General features: G+C 46.5%; 1 protein-coding gene across 3 annotated transcripts in view; it reads right to left on the reverse strand.

Annotated features, from left to right (window-relative positions):
• cep89 (centrosomal protein 89) overlaps nucleotides 1–18715 on the reverse strand; it is a 145777-nt gene that overhangs the window by 62242 nt on the left and 64820 nt on the right. For all 3 annotated transcript variants that reach the window (XM_085991579.1, XM_085991580.1, XM_085991578.1), the window contains 4 exons: nucleotides 17562–17645; nucleotides 13651–13754; nucleotides 4151–4266; nucleotides 2555–2735 (listed from right to left, as the gene is read on the reverse strand). In XM_085991579.1, coding sequence (XP_085847705.1) covers nucleotides 2555–2735; nucleotides 4151–4266; nucleotides 13651–13754; nucleotides 17562–17645 — 485 coding nt within the window. The remainder of the gene's footprint in view (nucleotides 1–2554; nucleotides 2736–4150; nucleotides 4267–13650; nucleotides 13755–17561; nucleotides 17646–18715) is intronic.

Consider the following 18715-nt stretch of genomic DNA (forward strand, 5'->3'; position numbering starts at 1 on the left):
CCCATTCTGCTAGCCTTTCTATGTCCTGTTGCAGTCGATTGATATCATCATCACTGTTTGCCACACCCCCAAGTTTGGTGTCATTGGCAAATTGAGAAATTCTACTCTGTATTCCAATATCCAGGTTATATATATATATAAATATCAAAAAAGCAGTGGCTCCAGCACTGACCTTTGGGGAACACCACTGTCTACCATCCTCCAGTCTGAAAAACAGCCATTTACCACAACTCGCTGTTTTCTGTCCTTAAGCCAATTCCTTATGCAAGCTGCCACTGACCCACCTATTCCATGAGCCTCAATTTTGTTAACCAGCCTTCTGTGTGGCACTTTGTCAAATGCCTTCCGAAAATTTATGCAGACAACATCCATTGCATTCCCTTCATCAATCCTCTGTTACTTCATCAAAAAATTCAATTAGATTAGTCAAACATGATCTTCCTTTTACAGGTTTTCTCCGGGTGCTCCGGTTTCCTCCCACAGTCCAAAGATGTGCGGGTTAGGTTGATTGGCCATGATAAAAATTGGCCCTTAGTGTTAGGGGGGATTAAATACGTGGGGTTACGGGGATAGGGCTTGGGCGGGATGGCTGTCGGTGTAGGGACCGGGTGCTAGGGTTTGGATGATCAGCCATGATCTCGTTGAATGGCGGAGCAGGCTCGAAGGGCCGAATGGCCTACTCCTGCTCCTATCTTCTATGTTTCTATGTTAAACCCGTGTTGGCTCTCCTTAATTAGCTTAAACCTCTCCAAATGCCCATTAATTTTTTCTTTGATTATTGTTTCTAAAACTTTACCCACCACTGATGTTAAACTGACCGGCCTGTAGTTACTAGGATTGTCCTTACACCCTTTCTTGAACAATGATGTCACATTTGCCACTTTCCAATCCTCGGGCACCTCCCCCGCATTTAGGGAAGATCGGAAAATTATGGCAAGCCCTTCCGCTATCTCCTCCCCCAGTTCCCTCAGCAACCTGGGATGCAAGCCATCTGGACCAGGTGACTTGTCCACTCTAAGCATACCCAGCCTTTCTAGTACATCCTGTCTATCAATTTTCACCCCTTCCATTGCTTCTACCTTTTCCACTTCTACCGATATTTTGTCAGCATCCACCTCCTTAGTAAACACCGATACAAAGTACTCATCGAGTATTCTAGCCTTGCCCTGCACCTAATAATAATTCAACTTTTGTCATTGCACAAGTACATGAACAACGAAATGTGATCTTGCAAGCTCCCATGAGTCCAGTACAAAATAACATTAACAGTAAATAGCACCATCCTGGGAGAAGCAAAGCCACTGCGTCTGTGCACGCCGCCATTCCATTTCCACCATTCCTCCTGTCCGACAATCTTCAGCCCAACGCCCGGGCCTGCTCACCAGCCGCCCCTCCCGGGGCTCCTTCCGTGACCTTCTCACCAACCGCCTCTCCTCGGGGCTCCTTCCGTGACCTTCTGCACCTGGTCTTCCCGGATGGTCACCCCTCCAGGTACTAACCAGGCCTGGCTCTGCTTAGCTTCCAAGCCTTGCCAGTGACCCTGTCCCTAGTCCCAGGAACCTCTAAGCATATATCACCACCTTTGTCTCTAAAAGGCCCCACCCTGCCTCTTACTACCCACTTACTGTTTACATGCTGGTAGAAGATTTTTGGGTTCCCTTTTATGTTAACCGCCATTCTACTCTCATATTCTCTCTTTGCCAATCTTATTTTCATCTTCACATCCCCTCTCAACTTATTATATTTGGTCTGGTTCTCCCTTGAAGAATTCACCTGACATGTATCATACACCCTCTTTTTTTGTTTCATCATCTTCTCCATCTCCCTCATCATCCAAGGAGCCCTTGCTTTGCTTCCCTTACCCTTCCCTCTTGTTGGAATGTTCCTAGCCTGTACTTGGAATATCTCCTTAAAGATCACCCATTGTTCCGTTACAGTTTTTCCTGTCAGTCTTTGGTTCCATTTTACCCTGGCTAGATCCTTTCGCATTCCATTGAAGTTAGCCCTATTCCAGTTTAGAAGTTCCACTCTAGATTGTTCCTTTCTCCTCTCCATTGCTAATCTAAATCTTATGATACGATGATCACTTGTACCCAAGTATTCTCCCACAGACACTTGGTCGACCTGGCCCACCTCATTCCCCAGCACCAGATCCAGCAATGCCTCCTTCCTAGTTGCGCCAAGAACACATTGGTCAAGGAAATTCTCCTGAACACATTTCAGAAATTCCTCCCCCTCCTTTCCCTTTACCCTAACATTATACCTATCTTCTATACTTAGAGATGCTAACAGACCTGCTGCGTCTTCCCAGCATTTCCTAATTTTATTTAAGAATTTTGGCACACTTTGTTTGAAATTCTATTTGAGAAGTTTTACGGTGATCAATTCCACGTATCCTACAGCAATATGACAAAGTGTTGACTTAAAATGGTTGTAATAGTTTTATTAACTACTTCTTGATACACCCCTTCCAATTCTATATGCAAACCTTAAGGATACTAGTTTCCATATGTAAAGCTTAAGCATTTGAGTGAATTAAAAAATATATATATACCTTTTGAGATCATTCACCATTGTGGTATGCTCATCAACTCCCACTTTGTCATCAAGGCTTGCTTTTAGTTGGTCATACATTGAGCAAAGGTTGTTCAGCTCATGTCGAGTTTCATGTAACTCCTTTTGTTGGCTTTGTTTCTCTGCTTCCAGCAGCATCAATTGTTTAGTCAATTTTGACACTACCATCAAAAGAAAAAAAATATAGGTTCAGACCATTTTTAAAAGGTTATTTGTGCTTGATGGGAAGCCAACAAAGTGGTGACCATTAGCAAGAAAAGCTCCAGAATATGATGGACCACACCTGAAGCTGAAGCCAAATGACAGTATGGGATAATGGTGATATTGTAATGCAGAATGAATCACGTTTCTGAAAAATTAAAACACTCAAATATGCAATACAACTACATGTACCAAAGTCTGCTGTTCAACTGAGTTGGAATTTGTCAGGCATTGTTGAAGGATTATTTAAAAAAAACACATTATAAACTAAACAGAAAACAGTCAAGCGAAACAGGTAAGAGAACATATGAAGGTAACATCTTCTTCATGATAAAGCAGCATTGGGATAATACTGGTAGAAAGGAGAGGGAAATCTGAAGTCTATTCAGTGGCAATTATACTGCACGGAGAGGGGAGAAGTAAGTCACATTATAGTAAGTTAAAGGGGTCGATTTTCATTGACCCGTGGAGTCGGGATTGGAGGCGTGCGGGGGGGTTAAAGTCCCGAATTCGGGGGGTCCCGACACCATCCCGCCCCCAACCCGCCTCCATGTAAGTTTCAAAGGAGGCGGGTACCCGCCCCGCACTGGGACCCGCCTACCCGAGGCGGGAAGGGATTAGTGCCAATTAACTGCCTGTTAACAGGCAGTTTTTAGCCTAATCCCTATTTTAAAGCTTGATGTATGGGATTTCCGACGGCTCCAAACCACACCAAGTTACAGGAGTCGGGCCGTCGGGTTGAAGGACTTGGAGGGGTCGCGATGTCGGTGTTCAGGTGAGTGATGTGTGCATGAGTGCAAAGGTAAGTGTGTTTGGTGTGTCTAAAGTGTAGAAAGAAGTTTAAATTACCTGTACTTACCTTTACAGCCTTCCTTCCTTTAGGTTTTAGGAGTCCATCATCTAATCGGCACAGAAAGCAGAATGGCTGCAATCTGTCAAAAGTGACAGCCTGCAGCTTTCTGTGCCGGTGAGATTTCTAACTGAGTGTGTGTAGAAGGACTCAGGTTAGAAGTAAGACAGTGTTTGATAGCTTCAAACAGCTGTGAAACACTGATATTTCATCTGTCAAAACGTCTTGACAGATGAAATTTCAGTCTGTGACGTCACCTGTTGCCGGGTGGCCCTTAATTGGCCTGCTGAGCCCGCTGGGCGGGCTCAACAAGGTCAATCAAGTTAAAATCGCGTCGATTGGCCGCATCTCGATGGAGGCAGGACTACAACCCCGGAAGTTGTAGTCCCGCCTCCTTCTCGACTTCTGAATGAAAATCACGCCCAAAGTCTTCAAGAAATCCCAGTGGATGGTTGGACCAGGCATTAAAATAAGGAAGAGTTCATTTATAAATCAGAATTCCAGCTGTATTTTACTTGGGCTCACCTTCCTGCACATGTCTGTTGTGACTGCCTTTTCCTTTGGCTTGCTGCACCTCAAGCTGCTCCATCAAGATTTGGTTTTCCTCTAAAACCAACTTTGCCTGATCCTGCAATTGCTGCCTGGAAGGACAAACAAAATTTAAAGAATTCTCAATAATTGTCCTGTATCCAGCACATGAGCTAGAAACTACAAGCAACAATACTTGAACTGCATACGAACAGATTCCAAACTAATTCTTTATTAATAGGCTTGGTTGAAATAGTGTGACATAAGTAAATTGGGACATCCTGTGGTTGTGAAAGGCACTATATCAATGCAAGTCTTTTTTTTTTTAATTTCAAAATAATCCCATGGTATGAAACTAAATTGCCACTACCTGTGAATTTATGATAATTTTGTGTAAATAAATGGCTTAAAAATGCAAGACAGTCAGCAAAATGTGGGTTTTGTGCAAAAGATTAACTGGAAGAAACTGTAGTTTCAGGACATATTCAAACAAGCTGTTTAACTCCAGCTGAAAATGTTTTATTTACAAAGCAGTCACCTATTGTACAACAAAATAACTGTTAACAGAACCCACTATTAATTGTTTCACTACTACAAACTAAAATCAGGAATCCACAGTTTTACATTTGGGCATTTCTTCTGAACTACCAGTTAATCTCCCTTCACGCTGCTCACAGATAAAATTTGAAAACAGGTTGAGTGGGCCTAGGCCTTCAACTATGTTGAAGAAAAGAAAGACAACTTGTATTTATTTAGCACCTTTCACGACCTCCGGACGCCCCAAAGTACTTTTGAAGTGTAGTCACTGTTAAACGCAGCAACCAATTTGCGCACAGCAAGGTCCCACAAACAGCAATGTGATAATGACCAAATAATCTGTTTCAGTGATGTTGTTTGAGGGATAAATATTGGCTAGAACACCGGGGAGAACTCCCCTGCTCTCCTTCGAAATAGTGCCATGGGATCTTTTACGCCCACTTGAGAAGGCAGACAAGGTGTCCGTTTAACGTCTCATCCAAAAAAGGCACCTCCGACAGTTCAACACTCCTTCAGTACTGCACTGAAGTGTCAATCTACATTTTGTGCTCAAGTCTCTGGAGTGGGACTCAGTTAGAATTAGAATTGTTAAATGTTTACAGCTATATCAACTTACTTAGTTAAACTTTCAGTTACAATTTTTAAATGGAGCTATTTCAGCCTAAATTTTACGTTTTTGGTGTGAAAATATAATGGCCATACTTTTGTGGTTCTTGTATCTGATTGGCCCGTTGGTCAACCAGTTGATATAGAAAATCTATCAGAAAGCAACTTGGAATGTTACATTCATACTTACAATGTTAACTAGACTTTTTTTTGATTTAGAGACAACAGCCCTGATTTGAACCCCACCTGCCCAGTGAGAACAGTGCATGCAGCCGCACTGGGGTCGATTTTCCTGGAGCCGTCAGGCGGGGTTTCAGGCGTGTGGGGGGGGGTGGGGGAGAAGAAAAATAAATAAATAATTTTTTTTAAAAAAAAAGCTAAAATAGGGGGTCGCGACCACCCCCCCACCCCCCCCCCGCCCGATTCCCCGCCCCGTCCGACTTTCACCCCGGTGTTTCAATCCAACCCGAATCAGTCCCGCCGGATGTCGGGAGCCTAATCACCAATAATTGGCATCTTTAATGCCATTTTAAGGAGCCCTTGCTATTTTCAGCCTTTTCCCACGTTAAACACGCCTGGTGGGAACCCCGCTGATGAAACTGGCGTCAACAATGTCGGCTTGCTTACTTTCAGTTGCAGGTCAATCAGGAAGGAAGAGATTTAATCAGACAGCATTTGTAGGTTGCAGGACCTTGTTGTTTCAGGCTTGTCTTGGGGCAACTTGTTCAAGGCTCAGGCACAGCTGTGGAAGGTTGGAGCAGCAGGCCTGGGAGTGGATTGAGGAGCGCGGCGGCAGTTTAAAAGCGGTGGCAGTGAGCGAGGCCCAACCACAGCGGCGGATCTGGGAGTGGATTGAGGAGTGCGGCGGTAGTTTAAAAACGGCGGCAGTGAGCGAGGCCCGACCACAGCGGCAGACCTGGGAGTAGATTGAGGAGCGCGGCGGCAGTTTAAAAGCGGCGGCAGTGAGCGAGGCCCGACCACAGCGGCAGACCTGGGAGTGGATTGAGGAGCGCGGCGGCAGTTTAAAAGCGGCGGCAGTGAGCGAGGCCTGACCACAGCGGCGGACCTGGGAGTGGATTGAGGAGCGCGGCGGCAGTTTAAAAGCGGCGGCAGTGAGCGAGGCCCGACCACAGCGGCGGACCTGGGAGTGGATTGAGGAACGCAGCGGCAGTTTAAAAGCGGCGGCAGTGAGCGAGGCCCGAACACAGCGGCGGACCTGGGAGTGGATTGAGGAGCGCGGCGGAAGTTTAAAAGCAGCGGCAGTGAGTGAGGCCCGACCACAGCGGTGGACCTGCGAGTGGATTGAGGAGCGCGGCGGCAGTTTAAAAGCGGCGGCAGTGAGCGAGGCCCGACCAATTCAGCAGCGAGAGAGAGGTAAAAAGCAATCAAAGTGTGACGTCACCAGAAAGCAGGTAAGTGATTGGTTGGTGAGTATTTCTCGCTTTTAAACTTTAACTCTGTAGTTTATAGTTACTAAGGTCTCTCTGGTGTAGCGGGGACTGTTGGTAAACCATTTAACTGTAGTGTAATTAGTGGGATTGATTGATTTAATTTAAATTCAATTAATTCAAGGGTAAATCATGGCAGGACAGCCCGGCCACGTGGTATGCTCCTCCTGCGATATGTGGGAACTCGGGGACATTTCCTGTGTCCCTGACAACTGCGTGTGCAGGAAGTGCATCCAGCTGCAGCTACTGACAGACCACATTGTGGCACTGGAGCTGCGATTGGATGCATATTGGAGCGTTCGCGATGCTCGGGACGCTGTGAATAGCACGTTTACGGAGTTGGACACACCGCAGGTAGAGGTTGAACAGGCAGAAAGGGAATGGGTGACCAACAGGCAGAGTACTAGGCGCAGGCAGGTAGAGCAGGGATCCCCTGTGGACATCCCCCTCTCAAACAGATAAACCACTTTGAGTGCTGTTGGGGGGGATGGCTTACCAGAGGAAAGCAGCAGCAGCCAACTTCATGGCACCAGGGGTGGCTCTGCTGCACAGGACGGGAGGAAAAAAGAGGGGTAGAGCTATAGTAATAGGGGATTCTATTGTAAGGGGAATGGATAGGAGTCTCTGCGGCCGCAAACGAGACTCCAGGATGGTGTGTTGCCTCCCTGGTGCAAGGGTCATGGATGTCTCAGAGCAGCTGCAGAACAGCTTGGAAGGGGAGGGTGAACAGCCATTTGTCGTGGTGCATATAGGCACCAACGATATAGGTAAAAAGTGGGATAAGGTCCTAAAAGCGGAATATAGAGAGTTAGGAGGTAAATTAAAAACTAGGACCTCAAAGGTAGTAATCTCAGAATTGCTACCAGTGCCACGTGCTAGTCAGAGTAGAAATATAAGGATATTTCAGATGAATACGTGGCTAGAGGAATGGTGCAACGGGGAGGGATTCAAGTTCCTAGGACATTGGAACCGGTTCTGGGGCAGGTGGGACCAGTTCAAACCTGACGGTTTGCACCTGGGCAGGGCTGGAACCGATGTCCTAGGGGGAGTATTTGCTAGTGCTCTGGGGGAGGGTTTAAACTAAAATGGCAGGGGGTTGGGAACCTGAGCAGGGAGACAGAGGAAAGGGAAACAAGGATAGAAGCAAAAGATAGGAAGGAGAAAAACAAAAGTGGAAGTCAGAGAAATCAACGGTTTAAATCAAACATGGCCACAGTAAATAAGAATTCTAACAGGTCTAAGAGCGTTAAAAAAACAAGCCTGAAGGCTTTGTGTCTTAATGCGAGGAGCATTCGTAATAAGGTGGATGAATTGGCTGCACAAATAGAGGTAAACGAATATGATTTGGTTGGGATTATGGAAACGTGGCTCAAGGATGGCCAAGGCTGGGAACTCAACATCCAGGGGTATTCGATATTCAGGAAAGATAGGCAAAAAGGAAAGGGAGGTGGGGTAGCATTACTGGTTAAAGAAGGGATTAACACAATTGTAAGGAAGGATATTAGCTCTGATGATGTGGAATCTGTATGGGTAGAATTGAGAAATACTAAGGGGCAGAAAACGTTAGTGGGAGTGGTATATAGACCTCCAAACAGTAAGGCAGAGGTTGGGGATGGCAATAAAAGGGAAATTAAAGAAGTGTGCAATAAGGGCACAGCAGTCATCATGGGTGACTTTAATCTACATATAGATTGGGCTAACCAAATTACTAACAATACTGTGCAGGAGGAATTCCTGGAGTGTATACGGGATAGTTTCCTGGACCAATATGTCGAGGAACCAACTAGAGATCAGGCCATCTTAGGCTGGGTATTATGTAACGAGAAAGGATTAATTAGCAATCTTGTTGTACGAGGCCCCTTGGGTCAGAGCAATCATAATATGATCGAATTCTTCATTAAGATGGAGAATGAAGTAGTTGACTCAGAGACTAGGGTCCTAAATTTAAATAAAGGAAACTACGATGGTCTGAGGCACGAGTTGGGTAGGATTGATTGGGGAATGTCACTCAAAGGGTTGACGGTGGCTAGGCAATGGCAAACATTCAAAGACCGAATGGATGAACTACAGAATTTGTTCATCCCAGTTTGACATGAAAATAAAACAAAAAAGTTGACTCAACCGTGGCTAACAAGGGAAATTAGGGATAGCATAAGATCCAAGGAGAGGACATATAAACTGGCCAGAAAAAGCAATAATCCTGAAGATTGGGAGCAGTTTAGGATTCAACAAAGGAGGACAAAGGGATTAATTAAGACGGGGAAAATAGAATAGGAGAGTAAGCTTTCAGGGAACATAAAAACTGACTGTAAAAGCTTTTATAGATATGTGAAGAGAAAAAGATTGGTGAAGTCAAGCGTAGGTCCTTTGCAGTCAGAATCAGGGGAATTTATAATGGGGAACAAAGAAATGGCAGACCAACTAAATACATATTTTGGTTCTGTCTTCACAAAGGAGGACACAAATAACCTCCCAGAGATGCCGGGGAACATAGGGTCTGATGAAAGGGTGGAACTGAAAGAAATCAGTATTTGTAGGGAAATGGCGTTCGGAAAATTGATGGGATTGAAGGCTGATAAATCCCAGGGCCTGATAATCTACATCCCAGGGTACTTAAGGAAGTGGCCCTAGAAATAGTAGATGCATTGCTGGTCATCTTCCAGAACTCGATAGACTCTGGAACAGTACCCATGGATTGGAGGGTAGCTAATGTTACCCCACTATTCAAAAAAGGTGGTAGAGAAAAAGCGGGGAGTTATAGACCGGTGAGCCTGACATCAGTAGTGGGGAAAATGCTACAGTCCATTATAAAAGATGTAATAGCAGAGCAGTTGGAAAGCAGTGACAGGATCGGACAAAGTCAACATGGATTTACAAAAGGTAAATCGTACTTGACTAACCTACTGGAATTTTTTGAGGATGTAACTGGTAAAATAGATAAGGGAAAACCAGTGGATGTGGTGTATTTGGACTTTCAGAAGGCTTTCGATAAGGTCCCGCATAAGAGATTAGCGTGCAAAATTAAGGCACATGGGATTGGGGGCAAGGTATTGACTTGGGTAGAGAACTGGTTGGCGGATAGAAAGCAAAGAGTTGGAATAAACGGGTCGTTTTCCGAGTGGCAGGCAGTGACTAGTGGGGTACCGCAAGGATCGGTCCTAGGACCCCAGTTGTTCACAATATATATTAATGATCTGGACGAGGGAATTGGATGTAGTATCTCCAAATTTGCAGATGACACAAAGCTGGGTGGGAGGGTATGCTGTGAAGAGGATGTCGTGAAACTCCAGTACGATTTGGACAGGTTGGGTGATTGGGCAGAAACATGGCAAATGCACTATAATGTGGATAAACGTGAGGTTATCCACTTTGGTGGCAAAAACAGGAAGGCAGATTATTTGAATGGCAATAGATTGGGAGAAGGGGAAGTGCAAAGAGACCTGGGTGTTCTTGTGCACCAGTCGCTGAAGGTATGCATGCAGGTGCAGCAGGCGGTTAAGAAGGCAAATGATATGTTGGCCTTCATAGCAATAGGGTTCGAGTACAGGAACAAGGATGTCTTGCTGCAGTTGTACAGGGCCTTGGTAAGACCGCACCTTGAGTATTGTGTGCAGTTTTGGTCACCTTATCTGCGGAAGGACGTTCTTGCCATGGAAGGAGTACAGCGAAGATTCACCAGGCTGATACCTGGGATGGCAGGAATGACGTATGAGGAGAGATTGTGTCGATTGGGCTTATACTCACTGGAGTTTAGAAGATTGAGAAGGGATCTCATCGAAACCTATAAAATTCTGTCAGGTCTGGACAGACTAGATGCAGGAATGATGTTTCCGATGGCAGGGGAGTCCAGAACCAGGGGTCATAGTCTAAGGATAAGGGGTAGGCCATTTAGGGCTGAAATGAGGAGGAATTTCTTCACCCAGAGAGTGGTGAACCTGTGGAATTCTCTGCCAGAGAGGGCGGTGGAGGCCAGTTCAAGGAGTTGGATATATTTCTTAAGGCTAAAGGGATCAAGGGATATGGGGAGAAGGCAGGGACAGGGTACTGAATTTGGATGATCAGCCATGATCTCATTGAATGGTGGAGCAGGCTCGAGGGGCCGAATGGCCTACTCCTGCTCCTATCTTCTATGTTTCTATGTCTATGTTTCTATGGAGCCTCACACACTTCTCCAGCGAGAGCTCCTGGGAAGCCCCTCTCGCCACCCTCACTCAGCGCTTCCTCAACTGAGGCACCTACCAGAAGCATGGGAGGCCTTTTTTTCCTTCCCCTCTTGGCATTAGAGGACCTCCAGCCCCAATCGCGAAATGACACACGCCACAACTGCAGAAGTTGCCATCTGAAATTTTATTTACAACGAACGGATGGCATTTTTAAAATAAACACATTTCACCCTTGTGATTAGTGGCGCTTTATTTTTCTCTTCCGCGTGCTCCTACGTAATGGTTCCCCTGTGGCTTCAGCAGATGTGGAGGCCCCTTGCTCACTTTCCTGCTGCTCCTGTCTCGACACCTTTGGCAGGTGTCCTCTGGGGTGGCGAGCCTGTGAGGGCTCGCCAGCAGTCTGCTACTCCTGCATCTGTGCATGGAGATCCATCACCTCTTCTCTTGCGGATGGACCCAGAGGCAGAGGGTCGACATGCAGCAGAGCTGAGCTGGCAGAGTCCTGCGCCCTCCGACGAGGACTCTCCACTGCTGTCCCTGTCTCCACCATCTGCTGATGCTCACTTGTGAGCTGTGATACACCAGGTGACAACTCTACTCTATCTCGCAAAGGTCCCACCGAGGTGCGAGTGTCTGCGCTGGTGCTGGGTGCGCTGAATTCTGCTGACACTGCGCCCTCAGAGGTGGGAGCTTCCTCTGAGGCGTCTGGTTGCTCAGCCTCTTCCTCCTCCGCAGTGGGGACGGGGGCTTTGGATGGTCCTGTGGGGGAGTAAAGGAAAAAGTTAGAGATGTGAGCATAGAGAGAGAGGGAATGGGTAAGGGTGCATGGATGTGGCTGTGAAGTGGGATGTGGAGGTAGAGAGTGCTAAAGCTGAGTGCTGGTGGGGAAAGGCAATGGGGATCAGTTTGAGGGTGATGGAAACTTCATTCTTACTTTTCCTGTACGGTGAAGGTCATGGAATCGCTTCCGACACTGTATCCAGGTTGTTCTGGTGACTCCCAGCGAGTTGACATCTGCTGCCACCTGCATCCATGCAGCCTTGGTCTCAGTGGGAGGCCTCTTCCTCCCTGACCTAGGGAAGAGGACCTCTCTGTGGGTCCTCACCCCATCCAATAATGCCTGCAGTGAAGCCTCGTCGAATTGCTGCCAGCTTGGGGTCTGGCACTGGCCACAGCTGCTGCAGGCTCCTCTGCCATCCTGTGTGGTTCGTATGGAAGCCTGCAGAGGTTGCAATGCTTGCTATAGACTTTAAAAGCACCACGAATGATGACATCATACTGTGGGGCTTTCTGACTGGAAATAGTCAATTAGCAAGGGTTCCCACACGCTGGAAATGAATTGGCCAATTGAGGGAAAATTGCATCAATCTGGCAGACCCATTTACATTCGTGTGGGAACCCCGACATTCGGGGAACCCGACAATTCCCCGCACCTGCGGGAAAATCGACCCCACTGTTTCTGAAACATACATGCTGGTCGCTATTTTAACTGATTGTTTCCATTCGGGTCAGGCACCTGCCATACGCAAGTAGTGGCCTAATTAAAATGTAAAAGTCATGCTCCAATGAATTCATCCGGACTCACGTGCCATTTTAACCTAACACTGATGAATCCCTGCCCAGTCGCGGACCCACCAGAAAACCGGCGGGACAGCTGTGTGGGACCTCCTGCCAGCGAATAAAAAGGGGCCATCAGTGCAGCTCCTTGGATCAGAGGATCTTTTTGCTGTCTGGTTTGCTAGGAGATTTTGCAGCCTGCAGGTTGATTGCTTCACTATTTTCTGCCATTATCACCCTCAGTAAACTTTATTTGCTTATTACAGGGGCTTTTCTTGCTTCTCTATTATGTATAGAGGGACAGTTGGAAGAGGAGGAGCTGCAGCAGCCTCAGCAACCACCACCAGCAGCTGAGACTCTCGGAAGTCAGGTGTGCAGGGCTGCTCATAGGAGGCCATACCCAGCGAGTAAAGAGTTCCCAAGGAAGAAAAGGGAGAGTAACCAAAGTGTTATCTTGCCTGCCCTCACAGGCCATTGAACGTCTTGGAACACCAGTCTGCAGTTCTAGGGACGAGAGAGGCGGCATTCAGTGTCACTGCCACCTCCCGCCACATGGCACGAGACACACTTCTTTGAAGCTTCCTCCCATGGAGACATAGCAGTCTCTATCCTTTGCTGAATCTCATTCAGAAGGGTCTGTAGGTCAGTCTCATTGAAATGGTGGACTCTTCTTTTTGCCCTGCAATGCCTTTCTTTGGCTGCTTCCGCCAAATCTTCCAGTGGAAGACATTATTTAAAAGTGGCACAAAAATCACAGAATAACTATCCAGTCCAGCTATCAAGTCCAGTCAACACAGTGACCCAAGCATTCTGCTAATTATGTCCTACTGGCCGAGCTGTCTGCTGCACTTTTCAGCCAGACTTGTCTTTTGGAAGACGGCATTCAAATTTCAGAACATATCCAGCACAGTACTCCTACTTTTAAACAGGATTTGTGCGACATAACCACCAATGCATATACAAATGAACTAACCCCGTAAATTTTGATGGGGTCAGCATTGCAGGTGTAAGTGCTGACTCAGGGGTGCAAAACCAGTGCAATTGGCTTTGTGGAATTTCAGGGCCGTTATGCTGAACCCTGTCTGAGTGCTATTTTCTGCTAATCTGCAGGGCACTGGTAAAGGTCTGACTTTTTTTTAAAAATAACAGGCTATACTGACTGCAATTCAAAGCTTGTGTGTCATACCACTCTTTGCTGCTCACAGCACCACTCTTCTCACGCTGCTGATGAAGCTGTTTATTCTCCTTCACCACCTCTTCCACTCGAGCTCCGAAATTCTTCATTTCCTTCTGTGAATGAATAAGAATGTGCAGTGATCAGGTGCAACAATCAGGAATAACTAACAGAAAAGCAACAAAACTTTCTTTCAAATAAACATCTGCATTGATTCCAGAGTCAAAGGGGGGGATTTTAACTCAGGTGCGGGATGGTGTCGTGTTATCCGAATTTCTTGTTTCCCACATGAATCTAAATGGATGTGGGAGATTGACGCAATTTTAACTGAATTGGCCAATTGATTGCCAACGTGTGGGAAGCCTTTGCAAATGGGTTTTTCATGAGTGAAAGTCCCCTCCGATGATGTCATTATTGCTGCTGCATTTAAGGTCCACAGCGAGCCTTGCTTCTTCTGCAGACTGCCAAGCTTCTTGACTGTGCAGTGTGAGGGAGCTGCAGCAAATATGACTTGCGGGAGGGCAAGATCAGCTCCTCACTTTGACGAGGTGGCACTGCAGGCATTAGTGGATGGGGCTAGGGCCAACAAGGAGGTGCTCTTCCCTTCATCAGGGAGGAAGAGGCCTCCCACTCAGACCAAGGCAGTGTGGATGCAGGTGGCGAGGAGGTCAACTCTTTGGGAGTCACCTGCAGAACCTGGATACAGTGCAGGAAAAGATTTCATGACCTTCAGCGCACTGGAAAAGTGAGTATGGATTTCCCATCACCCTCAATCTGATCCCCATTGCCTTTCCTCACCAGCACTCAGCTTTAGCAATCTCTTCCTCCACATCCCACTTGACACTGACATCCATGCACCCTTACCCATTCCCTCTCTCTATGCTCACATAACTATTCCACCATGCAGCCCTCACACTCCCTATCACTCTGATGCTTTGAACACAACTGACAACACACAGGGAGGGCCCTTGGTCTTGCAACCTCACTCCATCTTTGTCTCCTTCTAAGTATCTATGCTATGCAATCTCTACACTCACTCCTTCATTCTCACTCAACCTCCACTTGTCTCCCTCATTGCAGGAAGAGAGCTCACAACAAAAGAGCGCGAGCCAGGACAGGAGGAGGGACAGCCTCAATAGCCCACTTGACCCCCTGGGAGGAGGCCGTCCTGGAAATTATGGGAATAGAGGATGATTCGCGCTTGGGGGACAGACAGACGGGTGTAACACAGCAAGCTGGTGACAGAAAAGTTTCCCATCTCTCTCTTTGACATTGCATGAGTCGCTGATAATGATTGTGAAGCTGTAACAGATGGACTTATGAGCATCTGCAAAAAGCTATGTGCATGTAACCTTTGCATCACATCTCTGACTCTTTCCTTTACTCCCCCACAGGACCATCACAAGCATCTGTCCCCCCTAGTCAGGAACAAGAGGCTGAGCAGCCAGACTCCTCAGAGGAAGCTGCAACCTCTGAGGGCGCAGCGTCAGCAGAATTCAGCGCACCCAGCACCAGCGCAGACACTCACACCTCGGTGGGACTTTCGGGACATAGAGTAGTGTTGTCACCTGGCGTATCACCGCTCACAAGTGAGCATCAGCAGATTGTGGAGACAGGGACAGCAGTGGAGAGTCCTAGTCGGAGGGCACAAGACTCTGCCAGCTCAGCTCAGCAGCATGTTGACCCTCTGCCTCTGGGTCCATCCATAAGATCAGAGGTGATGGAACTCCAGGCACAGATGCAGGAGTCTCTGGCAGGTTTTGTCTCTAGGATCGCTGCGAGTGTGGAGCGAATGGAGGAATCCATAGCGAACATGAGCAGAGCCTTTGTGGAATCATTGGCGCATGAACGCATCACCACGGAAGGGATGGCAACCTCCGTGGAAAGGATGGCTACGGTCATGGAGTAGCTTAGTCGCCCGGGTATGGAAAACATGGTCATTGTTCAGAATAGAATGACATCTCTTGAGGAGCAATGGGCATTTATTGAACAGAGAAACCAGACCTTCATGGAAGTCCTTCTGAGTAGGACTGCCATTGCAGATACGGGTCCCCCATGGCCCCCCTGATGTGCAGCAAGGTGCTCTCCAGGCACTGGCCCCTTCTGGCCTGTGCAGCTTCAGGTGGGTGAGCAGCAGCCTGGCGCTCCTGCTGCTGCTGTTGCTGCTTTTGTTCCTGGTTCTGCTGCTGCCACGACTGGTGCTCAAGCTCCTCTAATACCCAGATGGGAAGGAAATAAATGGCTCCCATGCTTCTGGTATATGCCTCCGTTGAGGAAGCGCTGAGTGAAGGTGGCGAGAGAGGTTTCCCAGGAGGTCACACTGGAGATGGGTGTGAGGCTCCAACCTTCCAGAGGTGTGGTTAAGCCTTCTAAAAGTTGCCCCAGACCCGAGACCACTAAGTCCTGCCACCTGCAAATGATGGCTGTTCAAATCTCCTCTTTAATGGTTGACCTGCAGTTGATGGTCAGCAATCCAATAGTGCTCCCGCCAGGTTTCACATTCGTGTTTCACGTGGGAAAAGGGTTAAATTTGCAAGGGCCTGTTAAAATAGGATTATAGAGGCCATTTAGTGGTTATTAAGGGCCTTAAAGACCAGTCCCGCCTGTCGGGACCATCAGACATGCCTGGGTTAAAATTGCTCAGAGTCGGGAACCAGGCCCCGGGGGGGGGGGGTCCTGCCCGCCAGTTTTTGCGATTTTAACCCCCCGCACGCCTCCAAGCCCGACTCCACGGCTCAATGAAAATCGAGCCCAAAGTGTTTTCCTTAATTGTAAACATTAAGTTGAAAAAGGTTTGAATCAGTATCAAATATTTGGAAATGTTACTTTTTGTTGATTTATAAGAATGTATATTTTAAAAAATTTACATTTCTGCAGAGTCTTTAACATACTAAATTTCAGAGGTGGAAACAACACCACGAAGCAGTGAGAAGAATCAGGGAGGAGGGCTGAATAGGTAGGTTTTGAGAAGGCTTTTGATGGGGGAGGGAGAGGTAGCAAGGGAGGTGTTAGGGAGAGTTCCAGAATGAAGGACAAAGTAAAAGGCTCTGCCATGGATGGTAGAATGGAGAAAGGGAGTTGTAAAGGAGGCCAGACTCAGAAGAGTGGAGGACTGGAGGAGGTTGCAGAGGTGGGGTGGCGCAAGACTATCGAAGGATTTGTAAACAAAGATCACAAGTACTGTTAATAATTAACGTTCAATACACTGGGGAACAGGAACTCCACAGAGGTTAGTGAGGACAGAAGTGTTGGGATGAGAAACTTAGTGCGGGACAGGATGGGAGTGGCAACGTTTTGGAGATATTGGGGTCTATGTAGGGTGAACATAGGAAGCCAGTAAGTCAAATCTGGCAGTGACAAAGGCATAAATGTTTCAGCAGCAGTGGGGGTGAGGAATGGCACTCCGGAGGTGACCATGTGAGTTGGTAGAAGAAGCCATTGTAGATGTAGGAGTGGAACCAATTGAGGGTGGTGCCACAGAGGTAAGCCAAAGGAGAGAAGGCGGAGAAGGATGGAGTGATCACCTGCATCAAATGTTAGAGTAGAAGAAGGGACAATGTGTCACGTTAACATTCAAAAATTAAGTTGGAGCCCTGAATTTGAAAACCAGTATAAAGACCAATGCACGTAGAGTAATAGGATAGAGTCTGTTGTACATAGATTGTACACAGCATTTTCCTGAACTTGCCTGGTAGAGAAGGAAGTATGCAAAGGACAGGAACCTATCCCTCAGAGTAGGAGGGAGAACACAGTAGAAGTCACCTTGAGCCATTCTTACATCACCTAGCAGCTAACAAAAGTCTTGGTACAAGGCACTTGCCTAACATGTATGAGAATTGTGGGAGGCACATGGGAGTTAAAAAAGGAAGGATGAAACCCTTAAAAAGTCTCATTAAATGTTTTCTACTATCTCACCAGTTTACCTCATGTGCTTGCATTATAGCATCCTTTTCCCGTAGTCGGTCTTCATAGGCCAACAAAAGGGGAGACAAGTACTTCATGTCCACCTGCAAGGCAAATTGTATTTAATTTTACTATAAATTTAAGCATCCAGGAAAAAAGAGCTTAGAATGAGAAGGGTTTGCAGTATTTCACACTGCAGTACTAAAACACATGCAACAGAGAACATCTCAATTACATTGCCTCTCCCAGGAGATTACAAGGCTATGGGGGGGGGGGGGGGGGGGGGGAGGTGCGGTAAAGAAGTGTTTCGTCACGATGCTTCAGCCATCTAGTGCAAGGCAGGTTTGATGGACCAACTGGTCTTTTCCTGCCCATCAATTTTGTATGTTCGTATTTCATATATTCATAAATACTGGGAAAGTACAAAAAGAAAAAGGTGCATACCAGTTTGGAGTGGGTTGTTGCAATCTCTGTCAAGAGTAATATATGAGTATGCAAAGTTTAATTGTTCTGGTTACAGATTACAGGGTTTAACATTAAGTAATGGTAAGAATTAACTCTAGGGATGCAATTCCACAATAGTCAGGAAGACTGTGGAAATACCGCAGTGCACAATTTGCACCTACTTGAATTAGACAAATCCCGATTAGGCCCAATATCAGAACTGGAGCTCATTATGTATACAGAGTAAGCTCCCTATGTGATTTGACCCCACTGCTGGATGCTGGTGACAATACGACATTGTGGAATGTTTGGATTTAATTCTTGTAAGTAATCATTTTACTGTGCCTCTACTATCCTTTGAAGGATCATATGTAAAATAATACTTCTGTACACACATTTAATCATTATGTGCATGCACAAGAGTATTATAAGAGAGAGAAGGCATTTATTTACTGAAACTAGATATAAAAAAATACATTGAATAATACCAGGCAGGCTGAAAAGGCGTGGCATAGTCATACTTTATTATATGGGCAGAGTGTAAAGTGCGCTGGTGATTCCCTATCGCACGTTTTGCACTACTGCCCAAGACAAATTTCAAGCCCAATAAGTAATTTTTGATATATGCATGTTATTGCTGTGGTTTTTATATATACACACACATATAACACTTGGGAAATGTACATTTAAAAATTGAGGTACTCTGAAAGAATGGTTTCGTCCTGCATAT

The sequence above is a fragment of the Somniosus microcephalus genome, chromosome 6 (assembly GCF_052327205.1).
Source record: "Somniosus microcephalus isolate GS21.2 chromosome 6, FLI_Smic_1.0, whole genome shotgun sequence".
Taxonomy (NCBI): Eukaryota; Metazoa; Chordata; class Chondrichthyes; order Squaliformes; family Somniosidae; genus Somniosus; species Somniosus microcephalus.